Here is a 12,641-nt window from a genome sequence, read left to right on the forward strand (position 1 = left end):
CCCCCCCCCACGTTCTGTCCTCTTCCCTCCCTTCCGACAATCAGCTCTCTCTCGCATTGTTCACGTCGCCCTCGAAGTTACGCGCTCTTCCGCGCGCACACGTACACACGCACACAAGGCGATCGACGCGCGGTAACGAGACACCGATTCTATTTTTTTCCCCTCTTCGAGATGGCGTCGGTTATTTGCGGAAGGTGCAGTCCGTCTTCTGTATTTTCTCCTTTCGTGACGCGCGGAAGCCCCGGGACTTCTCGCGAAGCATCGAAATAAGTTTCACGCTCGATTACTTTTAATTATGAAATTTATTTTTAATCGGTTCTCTTTCTCTCTCGCTCGCGCGAACTTTTCATTTCAGCATTTTCCATAAATAATAGACCCCGCGAGAGGAGAATTCAATGATTTTCTCGCGGTAAAGGGGATCGCTTATAATCTGGAAGTAACCGATACCAATTCATTAATTGATTGGCAATTACCGCGCCGAGGATTATCGATCGCCTTGTACGTATATATCGAATTTTCTAGCAGCAATGGTTTATATCAGTACCAATCGTAAAGCAGCTTTAAGAGATTTTACGAACTTATTAATTTACCTGCAGTGCGTTTAATAATCGAGTTGAGTATCAATAGATGAAAAAGAAAACGTACGATACGAGTTTTTCGAGGTGAATTACAAATGTGGGAATAATTAAAGTAATAATGGTATAACGATAATAAGAAAAATAATAACAATATATGTAATAACGATATACATAACCCGAAAAATAAAAATATAATAATAATAACGACAATAATAAAAATATAATAATAATAACGATGATGATAACAATAGAAAAATAATTTTTAATATAATTGAAGAATACAATTACAGTAATTACAGAGAATTGTGGGAGCAACATTCCATTGATTCGCAAATACTCGCGAAGAGTCGCCGATCTCGGGAAGCGAGGCGAATTTCCAGCGCTTAAGCGAGCACTTACGACGAAGCTCGCGACGTTTTCCGACGAGTTCGCGAACAAAGAGACGCCGTTCTCGCAAGTACTGTTTGCGTCGAATGCCTAACTGCCGCAATAACGCAAACCGTCCCCGGTGATCGTTCGCGGGACGCAATGACGCGAAAATAAGAGAGTCGCTTGCGCGGTCCGTAGTCTCCGCCCGCAAACTTCCGCTTCTCCGCGCGCGGAAAAAGAAAATCAGCGGAAGTCTCGCGGAGAAAAAAGGGCATCGCGCGAAGTGCGAAGGCCGGGCGAAGTTGGTCGTTTATGAGCGCGTGCTACACGGTCGTCGCGACGACCGCGGCAACTTTTTCCCGACGTTAAATCTTTAAGCTCTCTTTCTCGCTCTTTCTCTCTCTTTTTCTTCCTTCCTTTCTCTCTCATTCGCGCACTCTCCCTCCCGTCGCCGAAAAGGAACTGTACTCGGAGGGCGAAAAACGTGCTACGAGGTGTCGGAAAGTTTTACGTTGTCGGACGTGTTTGAGGCGGTGCCCGCGATTCTCCCTCGAGGACGAGCCCTAAAGCTTTCGCCGGTGGCGAAGATACAAGTTTAACCATTTGAGCTGCGCTAAGCAGCGCCTCGGCTCCCTCCCCTCCTCGGCGCGCTTATGGAATACGTGGAAAAAATGCGAGCGTCGCTCGATTGCGGGAACTTTTAGATCCTCCCGCCATGTCAGGATATCTCCGGACTCTTTTTAAAGTAGAGAATCTTCTTGTACCTACGGTATACACTATGATAGAATTCCGGAACTTCTTCTCGTTCCGTCCTAATATCCTCCAGCATATTAGAGCAACATCGTTCCGCGCGGAAAGGAGGAAGGAGGCAAGCTCGAACGTCGGATCACCGATGCTACCGCCATTGTCATTCGTTTAACGTGGCGATCAAGAGAAGGGGAGTGAAATTTTCGCGGCAACGAGAGAGACGCGAGAAGATTATTTCGTCCGTTACGCGCCACGCCGCCGTAAACTTCACGACGCGTCGAAACGCATCTGCCTCGCCGAGACGCGAGCATCATCGCAACTTCGACGTTACGAATAATTTCATTTCTCTCGCGAAACTAAACAAAGGGAATCGCGTTGTAAGCGCCGGCGAGAAAAGCTTGCTATGCACTTTGAGATTACCAGCTCGAGCGGTGCCGAGCGACGCGTAGCGCTGCCACGATTCGGGGGTAGACAGAGGAGAGCGGAGAGGAGGGAGAGGAGAGGGAGCTTTTAAAGATTCGCACGGAATTCTCCTTTAAGAGAATGCGACCGACGCCACGGAGAGCCCGGCGCTCTCGCGAACGGCAGTCGGCGGAATTCCACGGGGGGTACGCAGGGTGGTGTGCCAGCTTAGTAACTGTAATCCCTCGGGACGGGACGCTAATCGGAAATTATGCAGAACAATTCGAGTTTCACGGATCCGGGGATCCAAGCCGATTCCCGCTTCGGCCGCCCGATCGCCTTCGCTCCACGCCGCAATTTTCCGGCTGCGATATCAATCCGAACGGCGAGTAAAATTCCCCTCTCCGTCGAAAAATTGAAATAGAGCGAGACGAGCCCTCGCGAAAGTGCCGTGCTCAATGTACTATGCATCAGCACCTATCGCGTCGGAGCGGAGCGCTCTCTCGAGATATTCGAATATCCGGAAGATTTCAGACGCCGGAGCGCGAGAATGCGCGCGCGAGGATCGATCGGGACACCGTCGTACGTGTTTGGGATCCGATGGTCCAATGAACGATGGATACACGGGCTCTGAAAGATTCAAAGCATTAAGCATTCACGGTCGGACCGCAGCTTTAACGTGAGCTAGGAGGCGCTCTCCCGGTTTTTAAAGCGCGGTTGACCGAACGGCCCGAAACGTCAGGGCGCAGAAAAGTTAAAGGATCCACGTGGCTTAACGCCAATTTCGCTGCTCAGCGGAAATTTCAGTAATCCTTTTCAGCGTGTAACAATTGAAGAATATCAGCGTTCAATATCTGTGATTTTTTTTCCGTTCGATTGGTTATTCCACAGTTGTAAAAACAGGATTCCCCGGTTTGATTTTATACGATAGCACATGCGGGTATTAAATTTGTTTGAAATCTATTAAAAAATGACATGCGAATTTCCCCGCAGCGTTTTTCTTGTTTCGATTCCAAATCGGTGAATCCACCGTTCGATTAAAATCGGCATTTCCAATCGGTATTGCATCGCGATTATCCTCTTTATTTCGGCAACGAATTTCGGCATTCCGATGGAAACCCATGGCGAAAGGGGTCTCGAGGGATTTCCACGCGGGATGCATCGGCAGGCAACGCGCGCGACCGGGAAGAAGACGATTCACCGGGTTCTGTTCTCACCCCCTTCGTCGACTTCCCGCCCGTAGGAAGTGCCTCGTAACTCGTTACCGTCGCGTACTCTTCGCCGCCTATGTGCGCATCCCTCTCTGCGTGGCGCAGCGTTAATTCGGCGGTTAAAGATTTCTCGAGTAGCGTAACGGCGCGGAGTGTGTGCGGGCGGTTTCATCACGGTCTTCCGGTACAACGATCCACTTCAAAACGGCCTACTTGCTCGCCCGACGACGGAACTCAGGTACCCGTACTTGCTCATTGAATTATTGCGCTCCCGTGGTTGCGCACACAGTTGGCGCATGAGATCAGTTTAGTTTGCAGCGAACGAGCGTAACCATCGGGCAAAAGCTACGGCGGTAACCTGCTTTACGTCGTCGGGCGAGAGAGAGGGATGGATAGAGTGGCGGCCGGACGCGCAGAGTCGGAATTAAGGGTGAGGCGCAAAATCGAATTGCCGAGTTCGTTCGCACGTCGGTAAAAGTTTTCATCGGCAAAAGCGAGAGTAGTTACCCGCGCCGCGCGCGAAACGCCCGCCGCCGCTGCTGGTGTAATCGCGTTAAAGCCGATATAGCGATTCGTGGATGTGTTACGGCCGGCGCGTGCACGAAGCGACCCTGATGTCGAGGCGCCTCGAGGAGGCGCGTGCTGGAAAGAAACGCGACGACAGGTGGATCGGAGAGAGAACTCGAAGACGATGATTCTCGGGGATTCTCCAGTGTCCGACTTGTCGCGACGTTGTTCACAATTTTCACCAGACAATTAATATATCACGTCGATTATTGAAATATTCAATCGAGCTCTCGTCGGCGTCATCGCGTTACGTAAAATCGCGTTCTTCTCCGATCGATTTGTATCCACGCGAGTCAGCCAGTGGGTATTTTGTGCGCAGCCGGAAGCAGGTTGTCGAAACGGAAAATGAAGGCGCAGGACGGTCGGCAACGATACGTTTCCACGTGTGTTAAATGATTGATCGCGACGTTTGACTAATCCTTAAAGTTCAACGGAATCCGCGGGTTTAATACGAAACGGAAATGTCGACTCAGCTGACCGGCCGCAATTTGCTCGCGCGCAATCATTATTCCGCGATCGAAATCTATGCTCGAGACTGCGGACGACGGAATTATCGATCGATTCGCTCGCTTTCGGATAACATAACCGTTGAATGTTTCATTCGGGTGACGCCTTCGGCACGCCGACTCGTCGAATTGTCGGGATGACTGTTGTGTGCGAAAGTGGGCCGCGCAGCTGTCGGGGGTGCCGCAAAATTCGCCAAGAAAATCGCGACTTCTGTTCCGTGAATAATAACGATTCGACATGGGATGTACTCGGAATTGCGCACCGCCCGGGTCACTTGCCGCGAATAAATTCCTGCGGGACCCGCAGTCTCAGCACGATCGCGCGGAATTTCTCGAAATTCGCTGAATGGACGTGTACTCACTTAGTAATCCTCGACGCGATCTCATATCCTCTATCTGCAATCGCGTAACGCACGCGTGATAACGTCGCGAAATCATTCCGCGCGGCGGAACGGCTCTTTTAAATTGCCGCCTTCTTCTTCCCTTATCTTCGCCGGGATAATTTCGCCCTGGCGAACGCCTCACTCTGTTTTCCTAAATAAAGATGAAGATGGCGATAAATTTAAATTGCCGTTTAATTTAACATCCACACTGCAAATTCCATGTGTGTTATTTTTGCACGCATTTTTCAACGTCCAAAAATGGCCACATTTCACTGAAGCTCTTTTTAGCTTCTTTTCTCGCCGTTCTAGATCGCGTCATTCAAGACGTTTAATCGTATTAAATTATAGGTTAACACGTCCAATCGTGTTAAATGATGCGATTTGAAACGGCAGGAAATATGTAAGGAAAGATATAAAATAATACACTTGGATTTGCAGTGCAACCAAAGAAATCCAGAGGAAAATTGAAAAAAAAAAGGTTCTTCCCGGAACTTTAAAACTATAATCCCGACCTATGAGTTATAATATCGTCAATTGCTTGATGCTAAATGTAACCGATCTGTTAAATCGTGAAATTGGTTCTCCAATCGCCACGCGAGGCGTACGTCATTTTCCATCGGAGGAAATTCGCGAACATTCGCTCTCGGGCAAAAATGTGGCGAACTATAAAAGGACAAAACGTGGCTTAAAGCCTGAGAGCGCACGACGATGAGAGACGAGGACGACGAGAATATGACTTACGCGTATTCCCGCCGAATGCGATCATAAAGAAGCCAATTCGTTCATAACACGAATGCGCGCGCGCATCGGTGCTTTCAGCGAGAGAGATCGCACGGCAAAAAGTACGGACAATACATCAATGCACGAAGTGAGAGGTTTTCGCGAATAAAGCGGTGATCGTCGAAATGGACCACAAAGCGTTATTGACGAGAGGGAAAGTAATGGAAAATTGATCGGGCTCAATGACAACCAGGTGTGAACATAAACGGCCCGCCATCGCCGCCGCCGTGTGCGCGCGTTATTATTTGATTCGACCGTATCGCAGATTAAAACGCACGTGCCATCCAGCGCGCGATTAAATGTTGTGTATATATATATATGTGTATATATATATATATATATACATTTTTTTCGTGCTCCGCGCTTTTTCCCCCGTTCGTTATTGTTTTTTTTATACTTGCACATTCGACCGGAGATTGTGAGCAGAATTTACGATTACATTTTCGCGCGTCACATGACCTCGACAACGGGCGCCGCGATATAATATAAAATCAAATAATCGAACGCGCACTGTAGGAGGTTTTATACGCGACACGCGGGAATTTTGCGGATAGATGTTATCGCCGCGCGTTACGCCGCGGCGAGAAAATATAACAAAAAAATATTTGTCTCCAAGTGAACACAAAAATCATACTGCGCGCGGGGACAAAAACGAAGAAAATATTGATTCCGCGCTCGTTCGCGCGCGCGCGCGCGCGGTTGAAGTTTTACATTTTTTCCTCCGAAAAATGGCAAAATATTTGCCCGAAAATTCAGAATGGTGTTTCGACGCGATCAACAAGAGCCATCGATTCTACTTTGACGTGACCACCGATAAGAGAGAGAGAGATAGATCGGCAGGGTGAGAAAAAATACTGTAAAAATCGTCCAGCCGGACAACACGACATGCGGGGCGCGCGATTCTTTCACTGTATTATTGTTTAATTTGACTGCGCACTGGAAATCAAATTATATCGACCGAATATATCGGCGTCCGCTCCATTTCGCGATCGAGGGCAGCACCGACGGCCGAACTATGCCCGATCGAGGCGAGGAGTGAAAATCGACGTTCGCGCGGAATGCCCGCTAATTGACCGCTCGTTGGTGCAGGAAATAACGGTCGAAATGCAAATGAGGGGTATCGCGCGACAAAGATTTTACTCGGCGGGAAATTACTGCGCTGAAAATGGCGAATTAAAAATGCGAGAGGTCTTCATTACGTGAGAGCGTCGCGGTAGACTCGATGCGACGGTGAAGGAAATTTAATATACGCGACGGGGGAAATCTCGACGGGAAATTTTTCGGACGAGAGTCACACGCTCGAAAAAAAAACTTCCGACACTCTCTCCTTCTCTCTCTATTTCTACGTATGAGCATATTCCGGTGTATATCTCCGTAAGACGGTGTATCGCGCGCAACACGTGAAACATGTGTCGTGACAAGGACATGCGCGACCAGCACGAACGTGTACCAGTCGAAAAACCGAGGAGATTGGCGTTTGAATCACTTTCGTACGTCAATTTTTCGCCGAGTTTGAGCCTTTAAAGAGTCGAGTCTTTTACGGCAGCCGCGCGGTTTTTCGACGGCGGCATATGCGTGCTACATTGTAGCAGCATCGCGCCGCGGACTTCGCATCTCGGGCGGCGGCGCAACATCATAGGCGGCCTGAGTCCTATCAAATGATTTCGCCGCTCGTTAATAACTTCCGCATCCAGAAGTCGTAGCGACATGCGGCCAATTACATTCGAAAGCCGCGATTCTCCCCTTTCCGATTATTTCCCTGCTCTATCATGGATTAATCGTACGATTCAGTAGAATGGCCGATTGACTTCTTTCCGGACTGAAAAGAAATGTACGATGAAAAGCGCGACTCGACTCGAGAGAATCGCAGAGAAACGAATCGCGTTGTAAGAAATACAATCTTCCGTTTGTCATAACATCAGTATGGAGATAACAGCGATTAGCTGTCACCTCGTCATTTGAGTATGCAGAAAAAAGTGCTGGATTCAAGTAAATCATGAATCCAATACTCCTCAACAAATGTTTTACTTAGATTAAGTATATTTTACTTGAATCAAGTAAATGTTACTTGATCCGAGTGAAAATTTGCTAAGAAGTATTGGAGTAATCATTTACTTGAATCTGGCATTTTTTTCTGCGTACGCCGATCTCTCATTAATCTAATATAATAAATTATTAATTAAATATTCAATAAAGATAATAATAATAATAAATAATACACTATAATAACAATGTAAAAATCATAATTAAATTTTTACGAATTGCTCGCGGAGTTTACATTTTCGTTTGCACCGTGCGGGTATTGAAGATTATTCTTGTTGTAATCATTGTTTTGTCGACTTCATCATCACGAAGTTACCACCACTTCGTCCCCGGCGCGCATGTAAACCGCACCGAGGCGAGATCGCCACCTCCTGGGCGCATTTCAAACGGGATAACATCGCATCGCCGTGCCGCGTTTCACGCGTAATTCCCCTGAAAAGTTAAACCGGGACGTCCCGTGTGTGCATATTATATGCGGCGTATATGCATCTGACACACGAGATGCGCGCCGCTGAGAACGTATCTACGAGCGGCGGTGACAATCAGAGCACGCTACGGCCGACCGACCGACCGGTTGACATTTTCGCATTTTCCAGCTCCTCGTGTCGTAATTAATTATCGATTCACCCGCTCCCCGTTCAACCGTCGCGCGACACGCGAAAATAGACAGCCGCGTACTCGAGTGCGATTTTGCGCACCGGCACACGCCGCGAAATCCGCACCGGTGTGTGCGTGCGCGCTCGCACACGGCCGGCCGACGAATTCTGTCTTCGGCAGAAATTAGAAATCGACGCGCGATCAATCGGCGGCGGATTCGAGTCGCTGCACTCGAGTCGGAACTGCCTCGAACGCATTTTAAATATTGCGAAGTTAATTAATATGTCTCCAACGTCCCATTAATCACACCAGTTAATTATTTCCGGGTAATTTAATAATAAACATAAAACAGACACGCAAAACGGAACGCAAGACGGGCCGCTTTTGAGCCAAACTGTGATGGTACAAAGCGTCATGTGCGATACGAAGGACTGGTTCGTTAATAAGCGTGAAACTTGGACTGGGATTTAAACGGCGAGGCACTTCGATCGCATTGAGTCTCGCCGACGATCCTTTCATGCCTCTTCCGGAGTTCACTCTCCTTATCGACGCTACATTTAAATGCGCGTAAAACCGCGCAGCCGGTATACTTTATCGTATCCCGCTCGCGCGCGCGCATACGGTTTTACGAGTGCCGTAAAAAATCGGAAGATACGCCTTACGATTGGTACTCAACCATCATGCAGAGATCGCACTTTTACAGCATATACCCGCCATCTTGATACCGTTTCCCATACTCATATCTCACATTCCACAGGTTACGCGACTCCCGTCTCCCCTGGCGGATCGATCGTCCGTTCGATCGGTCGGCGCGGGACTTAAAAGTGCCGTAACGAATGCCGCGAACAGACGCGAGCGCCTGATGATCGCGTTTAATCCAAAACCGGATTAACACACGCGCACCGTACGTACTCGCTCACGCACGTATGCGCGTGCTTGTGTGCGTCGTTCGTGTCGGCGTGCGTGTGACGTTTTTACCGTGCTCGGCTAAATCCACGGGCGATGCTCCCGCGAAGCCTGTGGAAATATGGCGACATTGTATCGTATTGGCGTAATTAAGCCCGAACAATCGCTAATTAGCGTCGAGTTTATCGTGTCCGTGTTTACCGTGTTCGGCTGAGTCCTATGACATAATCGTCGCCGAGTACTACGGTAACGACAATGTCTCTGACTAACTCGCGCGCAGCGCCGAAATTACGCCGGTACTTGCGGCCGTATAACCGAGAGAAATTGTATGGTAAATATTTGCGCGTCATACGCGAAACAGCGCAGCGCGCCGCGAGTTAATTGGTTGCTAGGACGCGTTCAATAATAATAAGTTAACACAATGCGACGCGGCAGTGGCAGCGCGGCGCCACGATGCTGGGAATAAAAATGCGAATCGAGCGTCGACTTATAATCGCGGGAATCGGTAAGACGCCCCCGAATCGTCTCTCGCTGCACCGTAAATTCAAATGTATTATTTTCACGCATCTGACTGAAGCTATTTTTCACCGTGTTTTTTGCCGATTGACTTTTGTCATTTAAAGCGCTTAATCGTGCTAAATTACAACGTGTTCAGTTAACACGTCTAATCGTGTTAAATGACTTAAAAGAAATGTGCAAGAAGTATATTCGTATCGCGACGTATCGACGGAATCATCGCGATTATTGGAGCCAACTTGGCGCCGTGGACCTGCGATTACGGCTCGATTACGGCTACGTTCCGCGAAAGTTCTGTCTGAATGGTCTAGTCGCGTCGTCTAGTTTCGGAATTTAATGCGATTTACACGGGTGTCGTCGCCAGTGCCACCGTTCGACGCTCGGATGGACGACGATACGCTGCGCAGAATTATAAATAACATTTCTCTCGGTTGTAAAACCCGTGGTATACTTTTGTAAATAAAACGACTTACATACTCTTTGGACGCGCTGGATGGCCGCCGATAGTCACAAAATTCCTTTTCATTTTTTGTTTACCATAAAAAAGTGCCGATAATTTTAATAGAATGTCCTAAGACATTCAGACACGGCTGATTTGAGATCTCAAGACGTTTCATCGCGTATTGCGCGATATTCCGGTCATCCGGTGGCGTGACTTCTTCTAGCACCCAGTTAGCACACAGTCTGGATCCATCGACATCGACAGAAAAACATCACGACTCTGTTCTTCCCCCCCCCCCCTCGCGGCCCTCTTCTCCACGCCGCTGCAACTCTGTGCCCTTCGTCCACCCGTCGCCCTATAGCTCACACCCACGCCCCTCGGCAGGAAGTTACATGCGAAATGCTTACAGTGTCTCTTACAGCGAACGACCTAATTACAAGTTTACCTTTTTCTGTTTTCTGTTCGCTTCTTATGTTACGGACCGACCCTGGTTTCCGGTTTCTCTGTGCAGTCCTTCAAGGTAATTCGCCACCGCCTTTTTCTCTAGACTTTCTCTCTCTCTCTCTCTTTCTCTTTCTCTCTACTCTCTCTCTCTACTCTCTCTATATCTCTATCTATCTACTTCCGTTTCGATCTCTCTGTATCTCTTTTCGCTCACCACCACCACCACCACCACCACCACCACCACTACCACCACCACCACCACCACCCCCATCATATTCTCCGATACATCCATTTCAGAAATTACCATCATGTATGTGTATGTGTGTGTCACACACGTATCGTCTATGTCACTTGTACAACTTAAACATGCAGAATGTCTGGCCGAGAGAGATTGGTATATTTAATTAGAATGGAAATTTAATTTTTTTTTGCAGCACCCGCGCGGCTACCCGTTTTACCGGCCATCGCCTTCATTCATTCGTTATTCATTCCGCGGGGCTGAATTTTCTCCGAGGAAAAATCGGCTTTGAGATCTCACGCGAAGAGAGGAGAAAAGCCCGTGTTATCGGTTATATCCCACCACCCTTCGTGCATTTACTTACGAAGACATTCTGCATGTTAATTAAAAGTGAATAATGGTAATGAGTAGAAGGAAGAGGAAGTTTAAATCGCACGTCGCGATATTATTATTCACTTTTTTTTCTCTCTCTCTCCATAGTGATATATACATTAACCTACATTACATCACGTTATATTACATTATATCGCTCGCATTCACATGTATATTCTCACACATCGTACCGATATTCACGCACTCACATTTTACACGCACATGTACACCCACGATCATCGAATAATCTCCCTCCCCCCTCCTTCTCTCTCTCTCTTTCTCTCTCGCCCTCGCTCTCTCTCGTCCCTCATTCGCTACATTTTACCATCATATTTCCCGCTTCTTTCTCTCTTCTGTCACTTTTCGTTGTCTATCTCTTTCATCATTTTTCTCTCTTTCTTTCTCTCTCTATCTCTTCTTCTATCTCTGTCTCTTTTTCTTTCTCGCTCTCCCTCGCTCGCTCGCTCTTTCTCTCTTCACCGGCACTTCATGTATCTTTGATGATTTCGTCGTTTTACTTCATGTGCCTCTTCTCGTGCGCCGCCACATCTTTTCGCTCATCGTCGTTACCTTTGCCGCACGCCGATGTCCAACTTTATCGACGTATAAAGCGTTTCGCGGATCGATGTAACGAAAGAGACGTTTCCTCGCGCGAAGATAGGGAGAACGTTGAACTCTCCCCCTCACTCCCTCTACCGCAGCTTCGTATCCTCATGCGAAAGCAAGCTTTCGCGCTTCAGTCATCGTCGCGAAGACGACGCCGAAGTTGGGTGTGCGCGCGCTAAAAAGGAGAAGCATTTTCGCCTTACATCGATCCGCAGCGCCCGTAAACGCGGACACCGACGCGCATTACACGACGTCGCCAAGCTATGCAAACTATGAACCACCGTGAGAGCTTAATGTACGCCTTTTCCGCGTCCATCACACGCTGAGCAAAGTAGAGCAGCACAAGCAGCCCAAGCAAAGAGCCGAGGGAAGCGCGCGAGCGCGCGTGTGCGAGCGTGTATGCGCCTCACGCGCAAAAGACGAGCGAACGATACCGAAAAAAAAGCGGAGGAAAAAAAGGAGGGAAAAAACGGCAGAGAGAGAGAGAGAGAGAGAGTGAAAAAAAGAATGCGAAACTCGCACACGCGTGTGCACTCACGCACGCACGCATTCTCGCACGCAACGCAAGCAACGCACGCGCGCGCTTTCGCGAGCGTAGAGCGGCGGCTGACTTTGCATTTTGTAGTCGATGTTTTTTTATGCGTCCTATTGCCTCTCTCTTTCAGCGCTCTCCTCTTCGCCCGCTCCTCCACACCTCGTCTCGTTTCTCTTTCTTTCTCTTTCTCTCTTTCTCTCTCTCTCTCTCTCTTTCCTCACGCTTGGCGCGCCCAGTAAAACACGGTGAATTTTTTCTCTCCCTCCTTTTTTAGCACGACACAGCCGCTGTAGCGCGATTTTTGAGGCCCTTTCTCCCCGCTACCCCACCTTCGTCACTATTTACGATGCAAATCAAAAGCGGGTCCTCTGCTCGCTCCCCTCTCCCCCCCCCCCCCCC

The 12,641-nt window shown here is 48.5% G+C and overlaps 1 protein-coding gene across 2 annotated transcripts in view; it reads left to right on the forward strand.

Moving 5' to 3' along the window:
* LOC106750657 (fasciclin-1) overlaps nucleotides 1-12,641 on the forward strand; it is a 116,199-nt gene that overhangs the window by 64,230 nt on the left and 39,328 nt on the right. Inside the window, exon 7 of one of the 2 annotated variants that reach the window (XM_014631153.1) lies at nucleotides 10,559-10,567. The exons of the other annotated variant lie outside the window; for it this stretch is intronic. Within the exon in view, the coding sequence (XP_014486639.1) occupies nucleotides 10,559-10,567 (9 nt within the window). The remainder of the gene's footprint in view (nucleotides 1-10,558; nucleotides 10,568-12,641) is intronic. 2 annotated transcript variants of the gene reach the window in all.

Source organism: Dinoponera quadriceps, unplaced genomic scaffold (assembly GCF_001313825.1).
Source record: "Dinoponera quadriceps isolate SergipeBrazil2010 unplaced genomic scaffold, ASM131382v1 scaffold5593, whole genome shotgun sequence".
In the NCBI taxonomy this organism is placed as follows: domain Eukaryota; kingdom Metazoa; phylum Arthropoda; class Insecta; order Hymenoptera; family Formicidae; genus Dinoponera; species Dinoponera quadriceps.